Source organism: Panthera onca, chromosome B4 (assembly GCF_046562875.1).
Source record: "Panthera onca isolate mPanOnc1 chromosome B4, mPanOnc1 haplotype 2, whole genome shotgun sequence".
Lineage (NCBI taxonomy): Eukaryota > Metazoa > Chordata > Mammalia > Carnivora > Felidae > Panthera > Panthera onca.
This window is the reverse complement of record NC_138345.1, coordinates 132762745-132789428: the sequence shown is the minus strand read 5'-3', so window position 1 is coordinate 132789428 and position 26684 is coordinate 132762745. Positions and strand designations below refer to the sequence as shown.

General features: G+C 50.9%; 1 protein-coding gene across 1 annotated transcript in view; it reads right to left on the bottom strand.

The window, feature by feature from the left end:
* Positions 1-7655, bottom strand: part of SACK1F (scaffolding CK1 anchoring protein F) — a 33195-nt gene extending 25540 nt beyond the window's left edge. Inside the window, exon 1 of the mRNA XM_060656270.3 lies at positions 7069-7655. Within this exon, the coding sequence (XP_060512253.2) occupies positions 7069-7584 (516 nt within the window). The 5' untranslated portion in view covers positions 7585-7655. The remainder of the gene's footprint in view (positions 1-7068) is intronic.
* Between the last annotated feature and the right edge of the window lie 19029 nt (positions 7656-26684).

Sequence of the window (26684 nt, the reverse complement as noted above, 5' to 3'; positions counted from 1 at the left end):
ACATCTCCAAGTGGAGAGAACCTTCTCACCCACTCGGCATAGGTCAGAGCACCTAGCAGCTGTGTACTTGTCCGTCTCTACGGAGCTCAACTAGTCTGTGAGCTTCCCAGAGCCTGGCTGGCAACAAATACACTTTGCTTCTGAAAGTTTTAGAGGGAAGAGGTGACCCCAGAGGGCAGTACCCAAGGGTAATGGCATCTGTAGCAGAAGGACACAAGTCTTGAACTCAAACCTGGGTGGAATCCCAGTCAGCCTCTTATGAATTCTATGATCTTGTACTTTCCCTGCACCTCTGGGAAGATAGCGCTTCCCTTGTGAGGTGTTGAGGAGTGGATTAATTAAAGGAAATAGCGTAGCACCTATCTTTCAACAATGTTAGCCCCTCTTAATAGTAATCCCTTTTATCTGCATACATTACTCATCTTTTTCAAAGCGCTGTCTCATAGTCTTGCTTTAGAGTCTCAGAGCAATCTTGTGAAAGTTAGAAGGCAAGAATTATCCCCACTCAGAGATGCAGAGACAGAAGCCCAGCAAGGTCAAATGATGTGCCCAAGGTCACCTAGTGGGCAAGGACACAGACAACTTGGGCAAGAATGAGGACACTCTGGCTCCTGGATCCCAACTGGGTACTCCTACCCTTGGCTGTGGCCTGGTCTCCTGAGACTGAGCCTGATAAACCTGGATCTGTTCCCCACAAGACCAAGAGAAGGTCATGAAGAAGGCACCCCTTTACTGAGGCCCCATCTTCGACCTTTGAGCTCCCTGGGAAACACCCGTCCTCAGAGGTTCAGGGACACAAAGTGTCAGATTTCAGAGGAACCAAGCCTAGGACTCCTTCTCCTCCAAAGAGAGAAACATGGTCTGTCCCCCTGTGCCCTACTGCCCACCTAGGAAAGCTTTAGTTCTGAGGAATATTTCCAGACTGCCCTCAGGCTCCTTGGGCTGGGTCTCACAGCCAGCCAGCCCTTCTGGATGACAGTGTGAGGGGAACACCCTCGGGGATCCCCCGTATAGGAACCAGGGCACCTCTGCACCATCCTGTCCTGTCTCTGGCCATGGCAGATCCTAGAGAAGATCTTTGGCTGAGGACTCAGATGCCACAGCCCCACAAACAGCTGCTACCAAATCAAAGCCAACAGGTAAATGCAGGGGGCTGGGGGACAGTGGGAAGCCGGTCCTCTCTCACTCTAAGGAGGAAAACGGGAAGTACACCTGCACAGGATGCCCAACCCCAACAATGAGAGGTGACTCCTAACTCCCCTAACTCATCTGCTGGCTGCGGCATCCCCACTTCCAGGGAGGAAATTCGGCCACAAGTCCCTCCCTTGCTCTGTGAGAAGACAGAGAAGGCAGCAGTTACTTTCCAGAACAATTGACCTTTGTGGAATACTTAATTGGTATCCTTAGCTTTCACACAAATTTCTTGTTTTTCAAAACTAACCAGAAATCTAGGCATTATCCTCCCATTTTGCAGGTCAGGAGCCCCAGAGCAAGAAGTGCTTTACCCAACGGACACAGCCAGTAATTGGCCAGATCTGGAGAGAAACCAAGACCTTTCAACTTAGGAGCCTGTCCTTGACCCTGACATGAAGCTGGGTCTCCACTGCTCAGAAATTCTGGCTCCCGGGATCAGTGACTGAGCATAAAGGAGAGACATTCAGAATCCATTCAGAATCCAATGGTCAAAGAGCTCAGGGCTTGGCGGGGATGTCGGGACAGGCTGGGGCAAGATCCCGGAAAGGCTGTGAAGCGCTCAGCCAGCCCCTGGAGCGGCAGCTGCACCATTATCCACCAGCCTCGGTGGGACAAGGAGCTTCCCGGGGCTCTGAAAGAAAGCCCGTGTGGAATGGTTATGTGTAAGGAAGAAGGGTCGGTGGGGGGGGGGGGGGGGGCAGACTTCTTTCTTTTTGTTTTTGCATCTGCTTCACGTCTATATCCCAATGCCAAGCATGGGGCCTGGTACAGAGACAGTGCTCAGTACTATCTACCTGATGAACTTGAATGAGGGAGGCACCGGCTGAGGCCAATAGGGGAACAGTGGCCAACAGTGGGCTCTACCCAGTGGCACAGGCTGCCACCTGCAAAGGCGAGGCTCCTGGCACCACGAGCCAGAGACCCCAAGACTTTGCCACACCCCCAGGTCATGTGTTCCCAGCTGTTCACCCCCATCAGCTGCCCAGACCTCTAACCAAGCTGCTGACCTGGCAAACCAGACATCTCCTGCTCTGGTGCCTTCTCCCAAATCCCTCTGCCCCTCCCCCCAGTTTAGAGCATTCTTTTCTCTGCTGCCAGACAGTTTATGACAATGGGGATTAAAGGAATCCCCTGGGTAACGTGCAGTTCAGCAGGGGACTTCTCTAGACACTTGCTTTGCTGGAGGGATGGAGAGAAATGGGTGGCCAGCCACTCATACACATCACTGGCCCTCTGTGACTGCTGAGGCCCAGCGAGGCAGACCAAGAGGAGGAAGGTGGACTCTTGGCTCTTCCAAAGCTCTGGGCCCCCAGGGATAAAATGGGCTCTCCCAAAGCGAGCCGTGTGCCAGACACACAGGCGGGACAAACAAGGAGCCACGTCTGAGAACAAAAAGGTCACTTCTGGATTGAAAATTTGAAAAAGTGCCAAGAAAGGGGTGGCGCCTGGGCCGGGCCCTGGGGGAAAGGGGACAGAGCTGTCAGCAGGCAGGGGAGGGTAAGGTCAGGCCTGTGGCTCACGCCCCTCTGTCCCCCACCAACCAGGCAGGTCTGGTCCTCTTACTGTGACAGGAATGAAGAGTTGCTGGTTAATCAAAGCTGCCTAGGCCACCAGCCTCCCTCTCTTGGGCTGTGTTTGTCATCTTCCCTGACCAGGTACCTGGGGAGGCTGTATAATCTCCTTGTCCTTGGTCTAAAGATAAGTCCTCTCACCCTTCTGGACCTCAGAGGCCTCATTTGAGAAATGAAGATAATATTCTGCCTCACATGATGATTGAGGTTCAAAGGTTGTGGTGGGCAGTGAAATGCATTTGGATGCGGGGCCCAGGAGTGCAGGGCCAAGGGTCAGTCCTGGAGATTGGGGGGGCCAGTAAGTTTTCTATTCCTGAAGCATAGGCAATCTCTCTAAACCCACCCAGCAGCCTCAAAAATGGACACCACCGGGCACGTGGGAGCCTGGGTGCAAAGATGGGTGTGTGCAGGTACAACCTCAGCCTTCCTGTTGCGTTCAGACACGCTTGTAGCCAGGCCCCGGCATCAAAGGCCCTTCCCTAACCCGGGCCTGGGTTTCTGCCCCTGCTGCCACGCCCGCTGTCAGGCACTCATCCAACTGTATACTCTAATGATGGTTTAGTGGACCATTAGGCTACTTAAGAGCAGGGGTGCGTTTTATGTGTCTGTTTTCTACTAAAGTGCTTAGCACACAGTGACCTGGAGATATCTGTCCCATGACCGGATGAACACTCTCCTCCCAAATCACTAGCCCATCCAAACTGCACCTGCTTGGTCCTCTCACTTTGCCCTTGTAGATAAGAAGCAAAAGTTTCCCGGTCCACACGTGGTCTTGCTCGAAGTCGACCGTGCCCCGCCCCCCTCCCCTCAGCTCTCTGCAGTTACGATGAGATGATCGAAGCAGTCCACACAGTAGCCATCTCCCCTGGGCATCTCTGCACCATGGGACAGGCTAGGGACTCATTTCTCAGTCCCTGAAGGCAGCTTTTCAGCCTGTAGTTTAAGCAAAGTCCATCGTTCAGTGGCACTAAAACAAGCAGATCACTCAAGGGGGAAGGAACAGCAGGGAACAAAACCCCACCCCAAAGGTAAACAGGGCCAAATGTTTGAATGCCAGCTATCTAGCACAGCCCCAAGGGCCTTCTTCCATCCACAGAGGCCTAGAGAGCAGGTAATTTGCTGCTTCCAAGGCGGTCCTCCCAGTTTCCCGGGCCACACCTCCACCCACTGGGCTGTGTCCTCACTGCCTCTGCCTCCCCCCACCCCCCCCCCCCCGCCCCACCTCCCATCAGATTTTCAAAGTGTCCCCTAGTTAGGCTCCTTTCTCCATATCTCTGAGGCCCAGGTTTGAAACCCTCACTGGTCTTCGGCTGCGGGCATGTCCCGGCCACTCCCGTTTGTCATTCAGGAGTAAAAATGACAGCATCTCATGAGGTTATTCTGAAGATTAAATGAGATAAAATAGGAAAGCGTCTGGGACACAGTTGGACGTGCATCCCCTCCATAGTCGCCCTCATCTAATCATCTCTGGCTGTCCCTTCTGGCCTCACAGCAGGCTGACTCTCCCTGGAGACAAAGGAAACTCCCTGCCTCAGGGTGAAAAGGAAGGGGGAAGAATCTAGTGCAAACAAGCTGGGGTGAGGGTGAAGCAGACAGGGGTCAGAGGGTGTAGCCTGTAGAGCAGAAGCCAGGGATCTGGGTCTTTCCATAACCAACAACATGGCCTTTGGGCAAGCCCCTTTCCTCCTCTGTGCCCCAGTTTCCTCACCTGTGAAACAGGCCAACCTCTCTGGCCTGCCTATTTCACGTGGTCTTTGAGAAGAAGGTGCTGCACAGACGTGGGCGACAGTGAATACGTGGGGTCCAGAAGGCCTGGGAGTTGGGTGGACACAGGCAGGGTCAGAAGCTGCCTCTTCCAGGGGGTTGGTCACCTGCTTTGGACTCAGATCCTCGGCCCAGGCCCTACACAGTACTTAGCTCCCACCAGGGTAGCCCTTTCCTCCTGCCAGAGCTGCTTTCTCTTTTGAAGGAAAAATCTCTCATTCCTGCTCCTAAATTCCTTAACGGAGAAATTGCCCATTCCAGTGTCCTTCTCTTTCCCCTTTTCAACTCTGCAATTCACCTCCTTCAGGAAGCCCTCCTAGATTAGGCACATCAGGCTCAAAAACGCTTTTTTCTTCCAGCACATCCCTCAGCATTTAAGTTAACTCTTGGAGGGCAAACACCACAGCTTAAATCCTTCTATGGCTAGTGCTTGGCACACAGGGCACTCAGGAAATAGCGACTAGTAAATATGTACATATTGGATGCGTTCACAATTGTTAAAGTTTCTGTTGTTAAATATTTAAAGAGCTAAGAACATTGCATTACACAGGAGACTCCTGACATCCCAATGGGACCAGCAGCCCCAGTGGGCAGGTGTCCTGTCTCTCCCTTTGGTAACAGGGCACACACCCCCAGGTTGTGACGGGGCTAGCTCCATTCAAGCTGCTTGGTTTAATCCTGCTGCAATGCCATCAGACAGCAGGGCAGAGTAGCACAGTGGTTAAGAGCAAGGACTTTGGCTTTCAAATCCTGGGGCAGCCACTTACTAGCTGTGTGGCCTTTGGCAAATACTGCTCTGAACCAAAAAATAAAAATAAAAAAATAAAAAATAAGGAAAATACCCATCTCACCTAGTTGTTGTGAAAAGCAAACGAGAAAATGAAAGCAAATTAGTAGCAGAGGGGCTGGCCCATATCAAGCGCTAACAAATCAAGGCTTTTAGCATCCCATCATGACACCTGACCCCTTACTCCAGCTGCAGCCTGCTGCATAGCACTGCCATTCTGGTCCTTTCTCCTCTTCTCAAACTGGCTTTTCTCTTTTGCAGAATGCAACATACAAAGAAAGCTCAGGCGGATAGGGAGGAATTTCTTAGGGAGTATGGGAAAGTTAACCCTTCCTTCCTTCTTCCAGGAAGCATCCCCCTTCCTGGAAGAGAAGCGCCGGGACTGGTCTTTCTAGATTAGTCTTCCCTGCCAGGCCACTTCAGCCTCCAGAGGTAACAGGACTCCAACCACATCCATTGAGTTAAATGAGAATGGTGAACCCAAGTCACTCCTGTTGTATATTCTGAATTGGGCACTAAAGACTGCTGTGTTTTGTTTTTTTTTTTTTTTAATGTATATTTATTTACTTTTTGAGAGGGAAGAGGGGCAGAGAGAGGAAAAGAGAATCCCAAGCAGGCCTCCACACAGTCATTGCAGAGCCTGATGTGGGGGCTCTCACGAACCGTAAGATCATAACCTGAGCTGAAACTAAGAGCCGGATGCTTAACCAACTGAGTCGCCCAAGCACCCCTAAGCTGCTGGTGTTTCTTAACAAATCTCTGTGTGTGTGTGTGTGGGGGGGGGGGGGGGTCAGATATAGCAAATAAAAATACAGAATGCCACATTAAATTCGAATTTCAGATAAACAAATAACATTTTAATATCAATATGCCCCATGCGATATTTGAGGCATATTAATACTAAAAATTATTTGTTGTTTATCTGAAATTCAAATTTAATGGGATGTCCTATATTTTATATTTTATCTAAAAACCCAACCAGGTGCCCCTACCCAAGGGCACAGAGTAAAGATTAAACTTTTCTCCCTGCCCCACAACCTACTGGCCCATCAGTATTCCAACCGGCCATTCTGAACATCCCCTCCTTTCAACCCCCAAGCAGAGTAGCCACAATAAGTGAGAGCTTCCCCCCACCCTCAGCCGTTGAGTCCAGTCAAAGTGTCCAGCACAGAGCCAGGCACAGAGCAGGTGCTCGAAATACATGTCTTCATTCATTCCTGGCTGCTTGACTTCTAGTACTGGTCCCCAGGGGGTGTGAATGCCAGGTCCCTGTTGACTCTGGGGGGCCTCCTAAGAGCAGCATGGCTGGGGTAGGGGTGTACAAGTCTCACTGCCCAGTTCCTCCGGATGACTGAAGACCAAATGAAAAAATGGCCTAAGATATGTTTTGTAAATCCCAGGGCCTCACATGGGTTATTGTCAAGACTTTGGAGTGGCCCACTTTCCCACAAAACCCTACAGCCCCCACCCTTCTCTACAGAGAGGAACCTGACAGGGAAGTAGAAGCACAGGGCAGAGGAAAGCCAGCCCTCTGAACACTGCAATAATGATGACAAACCACTGTCCAGTGCCTTGTAGTTCACCAAGGTTCACATCCATCTTCTCTAGAGGCCTCACCAGTCCCCCTGACTTAAGGGAAGGTTCTGGGCCCATTTTCCTGGGGGTGGTCAGGAAGTCCTGCCCCAGGCCCTGCCTCTGATATTGGGCCTGGTCCAAGGGGCTGCACTTGGTGGGGGCGGGGGCGCGGCCTACCTTCTGTGCCTGTTGGATCATCTGCCTGACCACCTCCTTGAGGTGGGGCGCCTTCTCCTCCTTGGGGGGGTGGGTAAAGAGGGTGACGCGGTTCACGCCACGGTAGACGCGGGTGTCGGTCCAGCCCAGGTCCAGCGGGGGCACCTCGGTGTCGGAGAGGTCGGGCCAGTAGGCGAGGGACTCTCCGGGCTCCGCAGAGGCCTGGGCCGGGGCCGGGGCCGGGGCCTTGGCCTTGGCCTTGCTCTTGCCCCGAGCGGCGGCGGCGGCGGCGGCGGCGGCGGCGGCGGCATCCTCGTAGGGGCTCCAGGCGGCGCGGAGGGCCTGGCGCTCCTGGCTGGAGAGGAAGTCCCGAAGCCGCTCCTTCTTGACCCGCTCGCGGTAGGCCTGCTCGCCGCCGCCCAGCAGCGCCTCCAGCGCGGCCCGCCGCCGCTCGCAGTAGTAGAAGGCGGCCTGCGCCTCGGTCACCCTCTCGTTCACGTGCGCCTCGTCCAGGCAGCTCAGCTGGGACTCGGCCATGGCGCCTCGGCCGCCCGTCCCGGCCCGGGCCGCGGCCCCGGTCCCACCGCCGCACCTGGAGCCGAGGGGCGGGGCTGCCTCACCTGGCCGCGAGGTCGGCCAATCCGCGCGGGCCGGGGCGCGGGCGCGGCCGTCGGGTGGGGAGGGGCGGCCGCGCCCTCCGCCAGCGGGCCAGCTAGCCCGGCTGGTGGCCTGGGGGGTTCCCAGGGGAAGCGGCGGGGCCTAGGCCTGCTGGGCCCGACCCGGGTCCGGGGCTCCAGGGTGGGCAGGGACCTGCAGGGGCGGGCGGCGGGTGGGGTGGGGGGTGGGGGTGGTGTGTGTGCTAGTTAGACGCACGTGAGGCCTCTGGCCCGCTTCTGCCTCCTGGCCCCGACCCTTCGGTGGCGATCTAACCCTTCCCGCCGCCTCGCCCGGCCGGACACGTAGCAGGCGGCGCGCGTTCATTTTCCCCGCGGTTATGGCCGCGAGCACGTGCTTTGGCCGGGGTGCCTCTGGGGCGGTGGATCTGACCACTCCCCTCGTTGAGGGTCTGGGGGCCCTGCAGCCAGACGGGATGGTGACGGCTGAGGGGGGCAGTCGGTGTGCAAAAGCAAAATGCTAATAAAACCCCCAGCTCCCGACGCACATACATGTCCCAGTTCTGAGATCAGAGGGCTCCAGAAGCTCTCAATACAGCACCTTCACCACGATAAAAAATTCTTAAAAAAAAAATCCAAATACTGCAAGGATGTAAGCAGCAGCGATCTAATTTCCCCCCATTTTAATTTGAAGTGATGTGTGTGCGTGTGTGTGTGTGTGTGTGTGTGTGTGTGTGTGTTTGGGCAAGACAGGCTGCCAGAGGCCTGATTACTGTATTAGTGATTTCAAAGTACATGTTTGAGCTCAAGGAAAAAAGCCGCGCGCACGCGCACGCGCACACACACATCACCAGCAGCGGGCTGCTCTGCTGTTTCCCATTGGATTAAATACAATCTTCTTAGTCATTAACATATTATTTTGTTCATGCACTGCTGTACAATTTGATTCTCCACATTCAAAATATTTTCAGATCATAGCAACCAAAGGTTCACATTTCTCCCATTTTATAGCACAGCATCTCAGAACTGGAAGAAGCATTAGAAACTAGTCCAACCCCCTCATTTTACAGCTGAGGAAATTGAGGCCTTGAAGCACGGGGTTTACCAGGCCTCCCAGAAAAGGAGAGGCAGTGCATGGGGACTATTGGGTTCTCTGTGTCTCAGAGATCTTTGCCCTACATCTCAGCCACCTTCGCCCTTTCTGCTTACAAAATGACAGAAGGTTCCTGAGGACCTGATTTTAAACCCCTGGGTATTTGAAGAGGTTGCTTACTATTTCTGGGCCTTCCTTTGATGGTGTGAGAAAATGAGGGTTAGATTTTCAAATATCTGCCACTGTTGTGACAGTTGGTCATTGTGCCACCTGGTGTCAGCCCAAAGATTGGTGGTGTTGGGCCGTGAGCTGCCTATCACCTTGGCACCCTTAGGAATTGCCCAGGCCTGGCTCCTGGCAGCATTCTACTCTTAATTAATCTTTAAACATATTTCACCTTTAGAATGGAGAGCATTTAGTTTGCTTCCTAGTGATTTTGAGGCACTAAGAGATGCCAGACTGTGCTCCAGGGGCATAGGGGAGCTGGGGGGGGGGGGCGTAGGTGGGAGGAACAGGGACGCCCAGGAGGATAGCACAGGTGTGACGAAAGTACTTTGATCAACTCAAGCCGCAGTGCTTTGGGCACAGACATTTACTCAACACCCGCCATGTGCCTGGCATGCAGTATGCACTTAGCACATAGTTCTTTAAAACAGAATGAATTAGGGCCAAGAGAAAGGTATGTGCATCGCGAGCTGCAGGGACTATGGGGGAAGGAATCATTAATCTGCCCAATGGGATGTGGATAAGAGTGGCTTCACTCAGCAGGAGGGGATTTTGAATAGAGTCTAAAGGATGAGATTTCAAGGGGACAGAGGGAGTGAAGACACTCCAGGCAGAGGGAGATGGCCAGGGCATCATGCTGACATCAGGCATATGTGGCTTCAGGTCAAGATACTTAACCCTCAGAGCCTTAGCGTCCTCCTCTGCAAAATGGGATAACAATGCTGACCTCCTGATACCTCCCAGATTGTTGTTGGGATTAAATGAGATCTAGTACTGACTTAATTAGCTTTTGTGTCTGACTGGTAGCAAAGGGTTTCTTTTATTTATTTATTTTTGAGAGAGACAGAGACAGTGCAAGTGGGGGGAGGGGCAGAGAGAGAGGGAGACACAGAATCCAAAGCAGGCTCCAGGCTCCTAGCTGTCAGCACCGAACCCGACGTGGGGCTCAAACCCACAAACTGCGAGATCATGACCTGAGCCAAAGTCAGACACTTAACTGACTGAGCCACCCAGGCGCCCCTAGAAAGGGGTTTACAACAGTGCTTCTAACTCCTGGGCATAGAAATCACCTGGGGTATCTTATGAAAATGCAGATTCTGATTCAGTGGGTCTGAGGTGAGGCCTGAGATTCTTCGTTTCTAGCAAGTTCCAGGTTATGCTGGTAGCGCTGGTTCACAGACCACACTTTGCATAGCAAAGTTTTCAGAGTCCAGGGAATAAGAGCATGAACTTTCAGGTCAGGGCGGAATTGGAATGGAATCTCACTTCCTTGGGATAAGCTGTGTGTCCCTGGGAAAGTCACTTCCCTTTTCTGAGCCTTGGTCACATCTTCAGTGAAATATGTGCAATAAAATGTCCTCCCTTACAGGCCTTCATGAAAAGGGAAATAAGTGAATGGGTACATATTGCTTAGTGGAGTGTCTAGCCTAGCAGACAAGCCAGAAAAAGGTAGTTAGCACTACCCTTTTCGTGGGAAGTGGGGACTGTGTGGGAAGATGGGACTGGAAAGAGAGGGACATTGGAGCCCAACTGTGGGGACCTTGATTTTTTATCTTATTCTGTAGCTAGAAGGGAGGCACTGAAGGTTATTAAGAGACGGATATGGTCATTAAAAAACAGCAGCAATTACTATGTGCCAGGCACTGTGCTAAATGTTTTATGGATCCTCCAAATGAATTCATGTGACCGTATTTAAAAAATTATTAGTATCCCCATTTTATTTATTTTTAAAGGTTTATGTATTTATTTTGAGAGAGAGAGCAAGCACGAGTGTGAGTGAGTGAGCAGGGGAGGGGCAGAGACGGAAAGGGAGAGAGAGAATCCCAAGCAGACTCTGGCTGTCAAAGCAGAGCCTGACTCAGGGCTCGATCCCGTGAATTGTGAGATCATGACCTGAGCAGAAATCAAGAGTCGGACACTGAGCCATGTAGACCCCTCTATTATCTCCATTTTATAGGTAAGAAAACTGAAGCACAGAGAGGTTCAGTAGCTTACTCCAGGTCACCTAGTTAGTGAGTAGGAGAGTCAGGATTCAAACCCAGATCATCTGACTCCAGAGCTTGCCTACCCACCCACCTTGCTATACCACCTCAGTTGAGAATATTAGAAAGGGGCATTAGAAAGAGACAGTGTTCTCCTTGCTTAATCATTTCTTCATTCAACAAATATTTGCTGAATGCCTAGCATGGTGTTATGGGTTAGAAACCATTCATTCATTTACAAATCCTTACTGAGCCTTACTAAGCACAAGGCTCTGTTCTAGGTATGATGGTGCAGCTCTGAGCAAAACCAGGTCTTTGCTCACGTAGAGCTCCTGTTGAAATGCAATGATTAAGAGCTGCTTTGTGTTGGGGCACCCAGGTGGCTCAGTCGGTTAGGCGTCCGACTTCAGCTCAGGTCATGATCTCGTGGTTCGTGAGTTCGAGCCCCACATCGGGCTCTGTGCTGACAGCCTGGAGCCTGCTTCAGAATCTGTGACTCTCTCTCTCTGTCCCCTCCCTCGCTCATGCTCTGTCTCTATCTCTCAAAAAATAAATACACGTTAAAAAAAAATTAAGACCTGGTTTGTGTTCTCAAGGAGTACAAATGTTACGTGATATAAGTTGGAATTGGACAGAGGTTAGAATCAGAATAGAATATTTTAGTACTAGTTCATACTGGAAAAAATCTTTCCTAGATGTAACTGATATGAAGCACACTGTGGTCTTTTTGTAATATTCCCCTTTAGGGACCAATGACTTATTTATTCAACTAATATTTTTGAGTTGTGAATGTGTCCTAGATAACATGCTCGCCACTGGGGATTAAAAAAGAGGATTCAGACATGATAGCTAGCTGTCCTGGTGGCTCTGCCTTGTTTAGCTGGGAGTCAGATCCCCACAGCTCTCTTTACGAAGCAGGGGATATTGGCTGCTCTCAGAGACGGCATTTTACCGTATAATCATCTCATCTGATCCGCCCCTAATCTGGTGAAATAGACTGTGAAAAAGGATTCCAGAGGGGTGTTAACGATGAATAAACTGAGGCCCTGGACGACCTGTTCCAGGTTATCAGCTGGCAAGTGGAAACTCTAGGGCACCTGTCCTCGAAGCCTGACCCCCAGGCCTTCAAACACTCCGTGCGTTTTCACTGAGATTTTTAAAAAGCCTGAACCGTGGGGAAATTGATTCCTTTTATGCACAGGTTCTATCTACTTTGTGTCTGGGGATGGTCGATGAGGCGGTGACACCCTAAGAGAAAGCCTCTGGCCCTGTACCAGTCCCTCCTTCTTGGGTCTGGAATTTCCCTGAGCTGGGGGGAGCCTGTCAAACTGGCACTTCCAATATCGGAGGCCACTTTGCCCAAGGTGACTGTGCCTTCCTGAGAAATGCTGCTTCCTCCTCCAGCAGATGCTGCCTCCTCCCATCTTGGCACTCGTTCACCTTCCTCTCTCCCCAGGGCACGCTGCCGGCTGCCGGCTGTGTGTGCAGCAAAGATACGACACCTTGTAGTTAATGCTAATTGTAACTGTGTTCATCTCTGTGCGTGTCTAGCCCTCCTGTGTAATTCGAGTCCCAAAATAGCCCACTTCATGATAGATCAGATACCATTCTCCAGGGTTGACTTTTTTCTCCTCGGTGGGAATTTGTGTCATGAGCGCCTGTTGTAAAACATGGGGGACTCTTCATGGGCGCCTGGGTGGCTCAGTTGGTTAAGCGAACGACCTCGGCTCAGGTCGTGATCTCACAGTCCGTGAGTTCGAGTCCCGCGTCGGGCTCTGTGCTGACAGCTCGGAGCCTGGAACCTGCTTTGGATTCTGTGTCTCCTTCTCTCTGCCCCTCCCCCCTCTCAAAAATAAACATTAAAAAAGACCCTTTGGGGACCCTTCGTGCCTACTGCCTATGCCCAGAGAAGATGAGAGAATGAGAGGAGGTGGCTGGAGCTGGCACCGTGGAGAGGAGGATACAGACCCTAGGACTGAGCTAAATGAACCGTTTTCACCCCTGACCAGCTCTGCTGGCCCACAGGAAGGAACACAGCGAGGCCTCTCCCCGGCCAGTCATGACTTACTGAAAGCTTCATCTTTTCATTCATGAATGGTTTGCTGAGTACTGATTGGGCACTAGGCAAGTTCCTGTCCTCCCAGAACTTCCAGACTTGGGGACTTTGTGTCTGCAGCCTTGGAAGCATATAGGCTCCTCTCCCCAATCACTCTGCAACTGCCCCCACTTTCCTAGACACTCGGGTTCCCTGGTGTATCCGCACCTCCCTGCCACTCCTTCCCAGGCCGCTTCATCCACCCCTCAAAGGCCGGTGTCCCTGAGGGCTCATCTCTGGCCTTCTTGTCCTTTGGGCCACCCACGCTCCAAGGGCGGTCCCACCTCTCCCTGGCTGGAATGATTTTCATGCTTCCATCTCAGCTCTAGAACAGTCTCCATGACTCCATACCAGCTCATCCGGCTGCCCGTTGGTCATCTCTACTTGGATGTCCTCCCAGGCACCTCCACCTCCAGGGAAGTCTCCAAAGGAACCCACACCACTTCTCTTCAACCCCCTTCCCCCACTGTTCTTTCTGGATCTCTCTCCTCCAGAATGACACTACCATCTGCCTGGTTGCCCAAGTGGGAAACGTGCATGGGTCTTGACTCTTTTCCCTCTCTCACTGCTACCAGGCCAGAAGAGGCTTCTTCTGTTCTCTCTTTAGTCTTCTTCACTCCATCCTCACTGCCACCCAACCCCAGCTCCCCCAACCACCCCACACTTTTGCGAGAGCCTCCTAACTCAATCTTCTCCCCCTCAAATCCCTTCTAAAATGCAAATATAAAGGATAATTTCCCTGCATAAAACTCTTCCGGGGCTCCCCACTACCCACACACTAAAGCCCAAACACCTTGTGGCCATTTATGGCCCACCATTATGGTCCAAACCAATTAGATTCCTTCTATCTACTCCCCCTTCCTTGACATGTGGTGTCTTGGCTTAGGGAGCTCCCCCTGCTGAGATGCTTTCCTTTCCAGGCCACCAGCTACTTTTCTGAGTCTTCAGTTGGGTCACTCCATCCGTGGTTGTCTCCTGGCCCTCCAGGTCTGGGCTAGTGCCCTCACTTCATGCTTAGCCTCAGTTAAACTCAAATTCTGTATGGTAATGGTTTGTCTCCCCCCACAGGTGGGAGGTTCCTTGAGGGCAGGACGGTCTTCTTCATCAAGGAGTTCCCAGGTATTGTACCTTAAATGCTGGACTTTTGCCCTGGTCCCCCCACCCCTCCACCACGATTTTACTTCAAACTGACTGGGAATACCTTCTTAAAACTGGATAGGATCTTCTCATTTCCCCTGGCATACAGTAAGAACATAACAAGAAGAGCCTGGAATGCAAAACGCGATTTCAAATGAATAGGATCCTTCTTTAGCCATTCTGTTTCACAGTGTGACTGTGTGTGTGTGTGTGTGTGTGTGTGTGTGTGTGTGTGTGTGAGAGAGAGAGAGAGAGAGAGAGAGAGAGAGAGAGAGAGAGAGAAAATCTGATATGTGTGATAGGTACATGACATAGTGGGCATTTTTTTAAAAGTAGGCTGTATGCCCCAACATGGGGCTCAAACCCATGAACCTGAGGTCAAGAGTCATATGCTTGGGGTGCCTGGGTGGCTCAGTCGGTGAAGCATCCGACTTCGGCTCAGGTCATGATCTTGAGGTTTGTGAGTTCGAGCCCCATGTCGGGCTCTGTGCTGACCACTCAGATCCTGGAGCCTGCTTCGGATTCTGTGTCTCCCTTTCTCTCTGCCCCTTCCCCGATCCCTCTCTCTCTCTCAAAAATAAATAAACATTAAAAAGACAAAACAAAAGAAATTAATCAATATTAAACGAAAGGAAGAAATTTAGGGGTGACTGGCTGGCTCAGATGGTAAAGCATATGATTCTTCATCTAGAGGTCATGAGTTTGAGCCCCACGTTATGCGTGGAGTCTACTTTATTTATTGTAATTAATTCATTAAAAATTTTTTAATGTTTATTTTTCAGAGAGAGAGAGAGAGACAAAGCGTGATTGGGGGAGGGGCAGAGAGAGAGAGACACACACACACACACACACACACAGAATCCAAAGCAGGCTCTAGGCTCTGAGCTGTCAGCACAGAGCCCTACACAGGCCTCAAATTCACAAACAGTAAGATTATGACCTGAGCCGAAGTTGGATGCTTCACCGACTGAGCCACCCAGACTCCCCGCATGGAGTCTACTTTAAAAAAAATCTTAAAAAAAAACAAATAAAAAAAATCTTTAAAAAACAGAGTTTCTAGAGTGGCAAATTCAGTTCCTCAGTCACACAGGCCACATCTGAAGTGCTCAATAGCCAATGGGACCAATGGCTATCATACTGGATAGTACAGATATAGAACATTTCCATCATCACAGAATATTTTTTTAATGTTTATTTGTGTATTTTGGGGGGGAGAGAGAGAGCACGAGCTTCGAAGGGGCAGAGAGAGAGAGGGAGTGAAAGAGAAAGAGAGAGAGCAAGAGAGCGATAGGGAGACATAATCCCAAGCAGGCTTCGTGCTGCCATTGCAGAGCCCAATGTGGGGCTAGAACTCATGAACTGCAAGTTTATGACCTGAGCCGAAACCAACAGACAAACCGACGGAGCCAACCAGGTGCCCAGAAAGTTCTTTTACATGGCATGGCTATAGGAACTCAAATGCAGGGACAGCTACTCCAGGGCTGAGAAGCTAGGAAGGCTTGTGCAGGGAGGTGGACCTTGGGCTGGGCTTTATAGGACTTAAAACACACAGAGGAGATGGCAGAGCGTTGGATGCAGCGGCGACTCCCAGGAGAAACAGGGAAATCGTACCCTTCTTATTTGCATGCCAGCTCTAATAGGGACCTGGCACTAAGGGAATGTTGAATGGATGAACGAATACATGAATGAGTAAATGAGTGTAATGATCAAGGCAAATACAGGCGAAACTGACAAATTAATTTGGATTACGGTGTGTGTGTGTAAGTGTATTTGGTCTTGTGTTTGTGTGTACATGTGTAGGTGTGTATACATGTGCACATGTATATATGTGTGCGCGTGTGTGCATGTGTGTGTACATGTGACTACACACATGGGAATATGTACATGTTCACGTTGCAGGGATGGGGGAAGGACAGGGAGAGGCGATGGGCCAGAAATACAGGTTGCCTCATGAACGTTGTTGAATCTCTGAATTCCAGGGTGAGTTTGAACTTAGCTCTGTTGGCAGCTGGGAGCCACAGATGGTGTGTGAGCTGGGAAATGGCGGGATGTGCCTGGCAGAGTGCAGGGGACGGGCCAGAGGCAGAGAGAGCCCCTGGTGTGCTCCAACAACATGGGAAAGCCGGCTGCTCCAGTTCTAAGGCTGGGGAGGGGTTCAGAAGGAAGTCACGGGAAGGGATGGGGTTTTCTCTCACTTCTTCCTGGTAGTGGCACAGAGCTCCTGAAGTGGCATGCCCTGCCAGGCGGTGCAGGCAGCGTGGGGCGGCTTGAGCAATCTTCACCCCCGTAGGGCACGGAGCTGCTGACGAACCGCCTCCCCCTCCCAAGAGCTCGCAGTGCCGGGAACTGGGGTGTGTCTGAAACATTTTTAGACAAATTTTAAAACAGCTCCGGTCCCAACCAAGGGACCTGGGCTGGAATGACTTATGTAGTGTTTGTTCATCCCTGTCTTTGGGGACTAGACCGCAGGGCACAGGTGCTGAGCCCAGCCACCTCTCCAGGGCAAGGCCAGAAGAGCCGTGTCAGGAGACAGTTTGGCAGAGGAAGAGTTACTCTCTGAGGGTGGAATCCGGGAGGGCTTTGTGAAGGAGGTGGCATTTTCCCTGGCCTTGCAGGCTGGCTAGGACATGGACAGGGGGCAATAGGAAGGGTGGGGGACTCCAGGTGGGGGACCTGCAAGCTGAGTCAGCAAAGGAGGAATCTGCAGGGTTCAGGGCAGAGAGTAACCCAGAGGTCCTGCCTCCCTCTCACCACCCCGTCTCTGGGAGGCAGCTTGAACCTCAATCCAGAAATGGTGGCGGGGGTGGGGGTGGGGTAGTTTTTAGTAGAGAAGGTGCCTGATCTACGTGGAGTGATGTGTAAAGAAGCAGAGAGCCTGGAGGCAGGCAGAGCAGCCAGAGGAAGTAGCGGCCCCATTCTCCCTTCAAGAATCCCTCCTTTATTTGGCCCAAACCCTCAGCATTTTGTCCCTTGCAGGCCACTGTTACAGGGCAGCCGTCCCCTGGAAGGAGGCGGGCGAGGTCTATTCCCAAAGTTGATTTACTACCTCAGCAGGCTATCGGTGTGATAGGTGCAGAGAGAATCGCCCTGAGGAGGGCTGAGTACAGGACAGGCAAGTTTCAAAGGAGAGGAGGCCTTTGCAACAACATGTCGCTGGGGGTGGGTGGGGCGAAGAAGGCTGTTTCTGCCACAGTGGAAGGTGCAGTGGGGCCGCCCTCTATTTGCTAGGCCCTCACCAAGCAGTTCCTATAATTGTGTTTATGTCTCATGACACTTAGTGCTTTTGTCTCTGGTTCTCTAGCTTAGCTCCGAGAGGTCAAGTAACTGGTCCAGGCTCACACGGTCAGTGGCAGAGTCTGGACAGAGACGTGGATCTCGTCCAGAAAGCTCGTGCTTTCTCCACTTTTCCACACTGCCTGCAGGGGAAAGCAGGGGAGAGCTAGAGGGGAGGGGGGACTGGGGTACATGGTTCAAGGATGTACTTTCTCTATGGGACTAGGAAGTTCTAGAGTGCCCCGAATCACAGCTGGCAGCTGAAAGGCCACTCGCCCTGACACCCTACTCGTTCTCATACCCTACATACAAGGTACGGATTCCTCCTTCTGCTCCTGACCAGGAAGCGGGAAACTCAGCTGTTGAGTGGGTGTGGAGAATGTTCCTTGATCTGACTCCAGCACCCCGGGCCACACTCAGACATAGCCCTGTTCTTCGTGTGTATATGGCAGGGGAAGGATAAGGAGCTGCCAAGACTTAGAACTGGAGGCAGGGTCCGAGGAAGAAGGTGGAAAGCAGACCAGCTGCTGGAGGTGGAATGGGTAGGGTCCAACCTCTCTTTTGGGGTCACAGGGGCCACCTGTGACAATGGACAGCAGATGGTGGTGGTGGTCCCAGGGAGCCAGCTGCCTTCGGGGGCCCCAGCAGGAGGCCAACGGAGGGTTAAGGGGGTGAAGCACAGACGGGGAACGGAGCGGCAGCCCATGACCACAGGCAGGATGGCAGCCAGTGCTAAGAGACTCCAGCAGTGGGGCTCTGGATTCTGGAAGGGGACTGGCATGAACTAGACGGGGAGGGGAGAACTTGGGTGCCACAGACGTCCCGGCACTTGGGCCTGGCTAGGGATCTCACTACAGGAATGAAAGAAGAGGCTGGGGCCAGGGCTCAGATCAAGGGCAGGATCAAGTAGCCAATCCTAGAGGTTTGTGCAGAGCCCCACAAGTCAAGAGTTGGCCCCAGGGGGCTGGGCCTGTGACATGGCTCCAGGGGACAGAAAAGCCAGCAGAGCCCAGGGATGGGCCTTTAGCCAGCCAGGTACCCTAAGGCGACACACCTATTATGGGACTTCCTTAGGAAGTCTAGGTTCAGTAAAGGACCCAGGGAGCCCCAGGGACTTGTGAATATCAATTTCAGAAGCTAAATTACTGTCAACAGAAGGGAGGATGTCCATGACTTTCATCTGTCCTACTAGAGACACAGGCTTGCTAGTTTCTCTCTTTTATCTTAAACACAACTCAGTCCATTCCTTTTCTGCGCCCGTCTTGAGTCATTCTTACCTAAAAGAGTCTGAGGATCAGTGTCTATTTAGTATATGCCATCTGCACGCATCAGTGGTTTAGAGCAAGAAGAGACCTAGCCCCTCCTTTATTTTACTGACAAGGAAAACAAGGCACAGAGGGGTGAAGAGATTTCCTGAAGGTCCAGTGGCCCAGAGTCCAGGCTAGGGACCCCCCCGGCCAATGCTCCCTTTCCCCTGCATCCCCCACCTCATCTGGACTTGCCATGGTAACCAAGCCTCCTCCAGCGTGGGAAGCAGAGGCTGCGTAGCCGTTACCTAGCAACTCCCCATAACCAGGTCAGAGCAGGGGGAGGGAGGAACCATGTGCTGCCCACCCTGGGGAATTCAGTCCCGCTGCAGTGGGATTGCCCACGTCAGAACATGGCCACAAATGACCCTGGATAGAGGCAAACCCGGAAGCCCCCGAGTGGAGAAGTCTCACGCCAACATCAGTGATATTGCCAGGATTGTGGCACAGACCTGGCTGGCCGGGGCCTCTGTCCCCAGAGCAGACACAGGGCCTCACTATGTACGGTTCTGGTTTCTGTGAATAGCATGGCAGCTGTCCTCACTAACATGCTGGCTTAATATGCACGTGGGAATCCATTGCGGAGGGCTGATGGAAGTGTGTGTGTGTGTGTGTGTGTGTGTATATGTGTGTGTGTCCATGTAGGCATTTCAACTTCGAGGGGAAAGCCGAGGAGCTATGCTGCCTCACTTTGCCTTCTTGTTCCTTAGTTATCCCAAGAAACGTTTATGGAATGCCCTGGTCGTAAGATTTGTGCATCTTTTTCTAACATTTCCCGTAGATTAGGTCTTGAAGGCCATTGCCCACTGTCACCCTACCCCACCCACTTCCTCCTTTGGGGCAGGGCTCTGCCTGGGTTCTCAGGTTCTGCCCCCTATAGGGTCCCTTCCATTGGTCTAAGGCAGTCACGGTGGTCTCATTCTCTTGGAAATGGCTGGTTTAGGAATGACATGTGATCTAGTCATGCCAATGGGATCCAAGGAAATGGCTGCCATATGACTTCTGGGAAAGGTTTTCCTCACAAATTTAAACTGACATTGTCAGTCCGCACAGGATGTCTGGTACTGCAACAGCCACTAGGAAGAGACACCCTTGATGTTCAAAGGATGGCATCGTTGAACCATTGAACTCAGCAAGCCAGGAACTGCCCTACCTCCGGCCTTGTATGCGATATAAACTCCTCGTTGCCTGAGATACTTCAAGTCAGGGTTTCACCCTCCTGATGGATACTCTTGCTTTCGTGGCCTCAGGCTCAGTCTGAGTGGGGCGCTCAATAGATGCCTGGACAAGGCTTGATATTAAAAGTAAAAGACCCAAAGGAGACAAATGTCCCTCTTGCTGAGTAAGTCAAAGATATGACTCCTTGGTTCTTTGTCTCCTAGGTTGGAACTAAAACGGAAGCTGCAACTACAGGACCAGCTTCTTGAAGGTTGAATAGACTTCTTCCTGAAGGGTCCGAAGGCTTCTCTTACACTGCCAGTGCCTAGCACACTTCATTCATTCATTCATTCATTCATGCAGTGGTGCTGAGTCTGGTTCCTCTCTGCTTGTGAGAGCCAACTGTGCACATCTAATCCTTGCTCCGGATTCACTGATGTCTTGTTGGTAGTTTGAAATCAGCCACGGTAGGGGGTTCTTTTTTAATTTTTTAATAGACTTACTTTGTTTTAGAGTACTTTTAGGTTCACGGCAAAATTGAGCAGAAGACGGAGTTTCCTTACACTTCCCACACGTGCGTAGCCTCCCCCGTTATCAATCACCCCCACCTGAGTGGTGCACTAGTTACAGCTGGTGAACCTACATCAACACATCATTATCACCCAAAGCCCATACTTTACCTCCGGGTTCACTCTTGGTGGTGTGCATTCTATGGGTTTTGACAAATGTGTAATGACATATGGCCACCATTATAGTATCACAGGGAATAGTTTCACTGCTCTAAAAATCTTCTGTGTTCCACCTCTTCTTTTCTTCCTCCCACCTCACCCTTGGCAACTGCTGATCTTTTTACCGCCTCAAGAGTTTTGCTGTTTCTAGAATGTCATAGGGTTGGAATCATACAGTACGTAGCCTTTGCAGATTGGCTTCTTTTACTTAGTGCTAGGCATTTAAGGTTTCTACATATCTTTTCATGGCTGGATAGCTCATTTCTTCTTAGCACTTTATACCGTACCATTGTCTGGATCTCCACAGCTTAGTTATCCACTCACTTACTGGAGGACACCTTGGTTGCTTCCAAGAGTTGGCAATTATGAATGAGACAGTCATAAACATTCATGTCCAGGTTTTTGTGTGGACATGTGTTTTCAGCTCCTTTGGGTAAATACCAAGGAGCATGATTGCTGGATCATATGTTAAGACTATGTTTAGTTTTGTAAGAAACTGCCAAACTGTCTTCCAAAGGGGCTGTACTAGTTTGCGTTCCCACCAGCAGTGAATCAGAATTCCTGTTACTCCACATCCTTACCAACATTTAGCGTTGTCAGTGTTTTGGACCTTGGATTTACAATAAAAAAAAAAAATGCTTATTTATTTATTTTGATAGAGAGAGAGCATAAGCAGGGGAGGGGCAGAGAGAGAGAGAGAGGGAGAGAATCCCAAGCAGGCTCCATGCTGTCAGCACAGAGCCCAACGCAGGGCTCAATCTCACTACCATGAGATCATGACCTAAGTCAGTATCAAGAGTTGAACGCTTAACCAACTGAACATCCAGGTGCCCCCGGACCTTAGATTTTCTAAGAGCTGTGTCATTGTATCTCATCATTTTAATTTGCATTTCCTTAGTGACATATAGTGTTAAACATCTTTTCATGTGCTTACTTGTGATCTAATATCTTCTTCAGTGAGGTGTCTGTTCAGCCCTTTTGCCCATTTTTCATCTGGGTTGTTCATTTTCTTATTGTTGGGTTTTAAGAATTCTTTGTTTATTTTGGATAACAGTTCTTTTCTTTTCTAAGTAGGCTCCACACCCAGTGTGGAGCCCACTGTGGGGCCCAAACTCACAACCCTGAGATCAAGACCTGAGCTGAGATCAAGAGTTGGAAGCTCAACAAACTGAGCCACCCAGGCGCCCCTGGATGACAGTTATTTATCAGATAGGTTTTTTTTTGTAAATATCTTTTCTCATTCTGTGGCTTGTCTTCTCATTCTCTTGACACATGGTAGGAATATTCACAACACAGAACCGGCAAATGTGACAAATCAGGGCTTTCCTTCAGAGAGCAGTTGTTAAACATTTATCAGTATACCAATGCATGTCTGCATCAACCATTTATTGGGTGAACTGTTTGTGCACTCAAAAATGTTCAGGGGCTCCTGTGTGGCTCAGTTGGTTAAGTGTCCAACTTTGGCTCAGCTCATGATCTCGCGGTTTATGAGTTCAAGCACCACATCAGAGCCTGGAGCCTGCTTTGGATTCTGTCTTCAGATTCTCTGCTGCCTTTTCCCTCCCTGCTCATGATCTGTCTCTCTCTCTCTTTCTCAAAAATAAATAAAAACTTTTAAAAACTTAAAAAAAATGTTCAGTCCAGTGGGGGAGGCAGGCTCAATGAATCACTGACCATATTACAGAGTTCTGAATATTGGGATAGAAGCACAACAAGGATGCTATAGGAAAATGAAGGAGGAACATCTTCAGCAGCCGTGAAGTTGGGATGGCTCCCCAGTGGGCCACTTGAGCCTTGAGCTAAGTATTTCAAAGTGAGTAGAAGTTGCATGGATCCATACTGCCCAATAAGGTAGCCACTTGCCACGTCTCACTATTTAACTCACTCACACCAGCCACATTGCAAATACTCAAGGGCCACAAGTGTCTGGAGGCTGCCACGTTGGACAGAGCAGATAGAGAACTTTTCCATCATCATCACAGAAAGTGCTATTGGACTGCACTGATCTAGACAAAAAGGTGGGGGAGAGGCATTCCAGGCAGAGGGAACCGAATGGGAAAACCCAGAGTTCTGAGACAACATGACTCATTCTGAGAGGAGATGGGCATTGTGGCTAAACAAACAGGCGGCAGTCAGATCACAAAATGTCATTAGTGTCAAGCTAAGGAGTTTAAACTCTAGCCTGAAAGCTGATGGGAGCCTCTGGAGGCTTTTGAACAGAAGCCTGATGTCATCAACTTTGCATGTTAATGGAAATGGCAGTCAGTGGGCTGGATTAGAGGGGGCCAACCCAGAGGTGGAGAGACCGGTTCTGAAACTATTGCAGTTGCCTGGGAGAGAAGCAAGAGAGGATTGAAATGAGGCAGTGGCTGTGGCACAGATGTGGACAGAGGGCAGTGTAAAGAGATGTGGAGGACCCACTGGGTGATTGTGTCTGTCCCCTACGAGATGCTTCGTAAATAGTTGTTGGTTTAATGAGTGAATCAGAGCTGAGCCCAGATTGTACAACAGGGTACATGTCCCCTGGCATCCTAAGTGATATCTATTGCACAAACAGGTACAAATGCGTTTCTTTTCAGCTGAAGGAGGAAGGGGCAACAGGGAGAGAGGCAAACAAGAGAAATGGTGGGGAAGGTGGCTTCCTTTGTCCTGTGTGATGGAGAGAGGGCTCTGGTGAGAAGGGAATGAGCTGTGAGGGTCCCTTGACCTAGGAAGTGCCTCTCTGGGGGTCAGGGACAAGGGCTACTCAGAAGTAGGTACAGGCCATTCTCCACACTTCCTCTTCCACGACTGCCTTGCCACGTGGACTGCAGGGCAGATTTGGTTTCCTGAAGGACTGGGCCATTTCATCAGCAGACAGGTGCACAGTAGGTTGGCAGCATCAGGGAAGACACTTTCTGCAGAAGATGTTCAGGGACAATGGAACATGGCCAGAGTAGGAGACATTAGCTGACTGATGCTTAAACACATGAGAGATACCAGCCTCCCTCTCTTGGACCCTAGGAAGTAACTGGAGATCTTGAGGGCCGTTGGCTAAGAGCTACTGTAACTTGGGCATCAATGTGAATATCACTTTGTTTGTATCTACAGGTCCATGAGGCCCAGGACCTTTGGGTTATAGAATGAATGCTAGGTGACATGAGGCAGGTTTCACTTGCTCATTCATGAAGCAAATACTTGTTGAGCCTTCTGTGTGCCAAGCACAGTGCTACATGCTGCACCTACAGTAGTTCACAAAACAGAGATGATCCCTGCCCCCAGGGAGCTTACAGTCCAATAGTCCAACAGACTGGTATATGTGCTATTCAGGGAAAGCACCAGCAACCTCAAGATAATCCAATAGGAAGGGTTCTTTTAGATTAAGGCCAAGAAAGGACAATTTGAGAAAGTGACGTTTAAACTGAAGAGGGAACAAGAGGTATGAAGGCTTTGGGGACCGATCTTTGGGCATCTGGAGGCCAAGAGAAGGCCAGTGGGTGGAGGCGTGGCAGCCAGGAGGGGAGGGGTGCAGAGGAGGCTGGAGAGGGAGGCAATGCGAGACCTCACGGGGCCACATCAGGACTTGGATTCAAATTTAAGCACAGTGGCAGGGGAGTGACGTGATCAGACTTGTGTTTTACAAAGATCACTCTGGCATCTGTGTGAATGGACTGGGGATGAGAGAGTATGCAGGGAGAAACGTGTCAAGGCTTATTCAGTTGCCTAAGGGAGAGGTGATGGTGGCACAGCTGTGGTGTTGGGAGAGACGTGGAGGACCCTGAGTAGGATCGAGACAATATGTTTTCCTTGTGACCTTGTTTTGGTCTACACAGGCTGAAGTGTTAACTTTCGACAAGGCAAACAGCAAGTATTTGCTCATGCCAATCAGTGCCCACTGTGACCTGCTTCGCTTTGGGTGAATGAGATCTGACAGTGCCCCCGTCACATGGGCCATCCCCCTGCCTCCGAGCAGGACCATACCCGATGCGAGTCCATTTTATGTTCAAAGAATCCTGAGAAAGACGTTTCACAACTTCTGTAACCTCTGCTTCTCTTTAAAATAATCACTACTGGGCAACCCCTGTTTGTATTTCATCTGGATGCCTCTCACCCTAAAGTTGCTTGATTCTTGGTAGAGATGAAGATGCTGACAAAAGTCACCCGGCCATCAAACAGGAATGACGTCATAATGACAGTTCTGAGTCCCGTCTCTGCTCAGAGTGACTTATTTGTGAGCAACACAAAGAAGTGCCCGAATATCCCGAGAAAAGGGATCTAATTAGATTTTTGTAGCTTTTTAGCTGCGAAGTTCTTTGCTCTCGCTACTTAAAGTGTGGTCCATGGACGGAGTAACATCACCTCAGAGCTTGGGAGAAACGCAGGGTTGAATCAGAATCTACATTTTACCACATTCCCTGGGCAACTCACCGGCACATTAATTTTGAGAAGCGCTGCCTTAGATCAGATGCCTAAGGCCATCTGAAAGCGGGTGGGCAGTGGCAGTTACCAGACATCTGACATGCAGCGAGCCTCAGCAGGGCGTTAGGAAAACCGAACTGGTTCAGCCAGAACTAGACTTTCTCTGGAAGCTCCCTGCCCCCAGGTCATGCACAGCATTTCAGCTGAAGTCAGAGACAAGGTGTTGTTTCCCTGATTGTGTTGTGGCTGGAAGGAGGGCCGAGTGGACTCCAAATGCTGTCAGGTAGAGAGCAGCTAGCTCCTCATGCGTTCCTCCAGGCAGCACCAGAGGCCCAGGGACATTGCTTCCCAACCCCCCCAGTATGGATAGTTTGGTCCTTGTCCTCTTAGCCTGGTCCCTAAGGGCCTTAGCTCCCTGTGGGTGGTTAGGATGATTCTTGCTTCCTTCTGCATTGAGCCACGTGATGTGCAGGGGCAAGGCTGTTTTAGCACCTCAATTAAAGACTCGGGCGGGGGGCGGGGGTGGGAGCAGAACATCCAGTTCCAGGGGTTCTGGAAGCCCTGCCCGCACTGTGCGGTCAACCTCTGCAGGCCAGTGACCCCTGCCCCTGGAGGGGAGTGTGACACAGACACGGGACACAGCCTGGCCAAACAAGGGCCCTGGGCGTATCACTGCTTTCTCGAGATGTGTTTCAAGGCACAAAATCCAGGCCAGAACTAAATCAGTTCCCTCTCTCTTCACTGGGGCTGGTACTCCCACATAATCAGACAAATGGATGAGGTTTGTGGGCTGTTTAAAGCATATGGTTTGTAAATACTGTAAAATCAAACATCACTTTTGGCTTTTATTTACTGTAACATGTTCACATTACCTAGCACCAAAATAGCTTTTAGGTCTTCTCTGCCTTGCTTTTCTTTCTCCCTGTTCGTTCCTCTTCGTTCCTGTGGTGTCTTGGTCCCTGCCTTCCGTGGCGTTCACGGCTCTGCTGTAACTCCTCCTTCCCCACCTGCTGGATCCCTCCTTCCCCTGGTTGTCAGCCGCCGGCCTGCTGACTCTACTCCAACGTCTTCCTCGCCTGTCCCACTTACCATCTTGCTCCCTTTCCCTCCCTTTGTGTCTCACGCTGCTCCTTGATCTTTTGAAACATCTCTGCTACCTTTTCCTTTCTGTTCTTTGATTTCTAAAGGCTGCGAGCCAGATGTTCCTTACCGTCACCTGACTCCCCCTGCCTCTCTCAGGCTATTTTCTCTTCCCTCCCAAGACTCGCCACAGAGTGCCTTCTTTTCCCCTTTTTCTCTAAAGACAACAGAGGGATCCCAGAATCGTAGCATTCAGAGTCAAAGGGACGCAGCCTATGTTACCCCGACAGTTGCTTCTGAGCCAGACACTCTTTCTTCTCCTTTCACCCTCGATAACGGCTGCCCCCGTCACTCCTTAGAGCAAGAAGAGCTGGGGAAGAAGACAAAGGAGCAGGCACACTTCACCCCCCATCATTCTCCCTCACCAACACGTGCACCAGCCTGTCACTTAGGCCTCATCACACACACACACCCTCTTCTCAGGTCTCTCGGCGCAGACGGGTTTGCTCCCAGGCTCCACCAAAACACTGTTTCCTTCTCCAGGGTC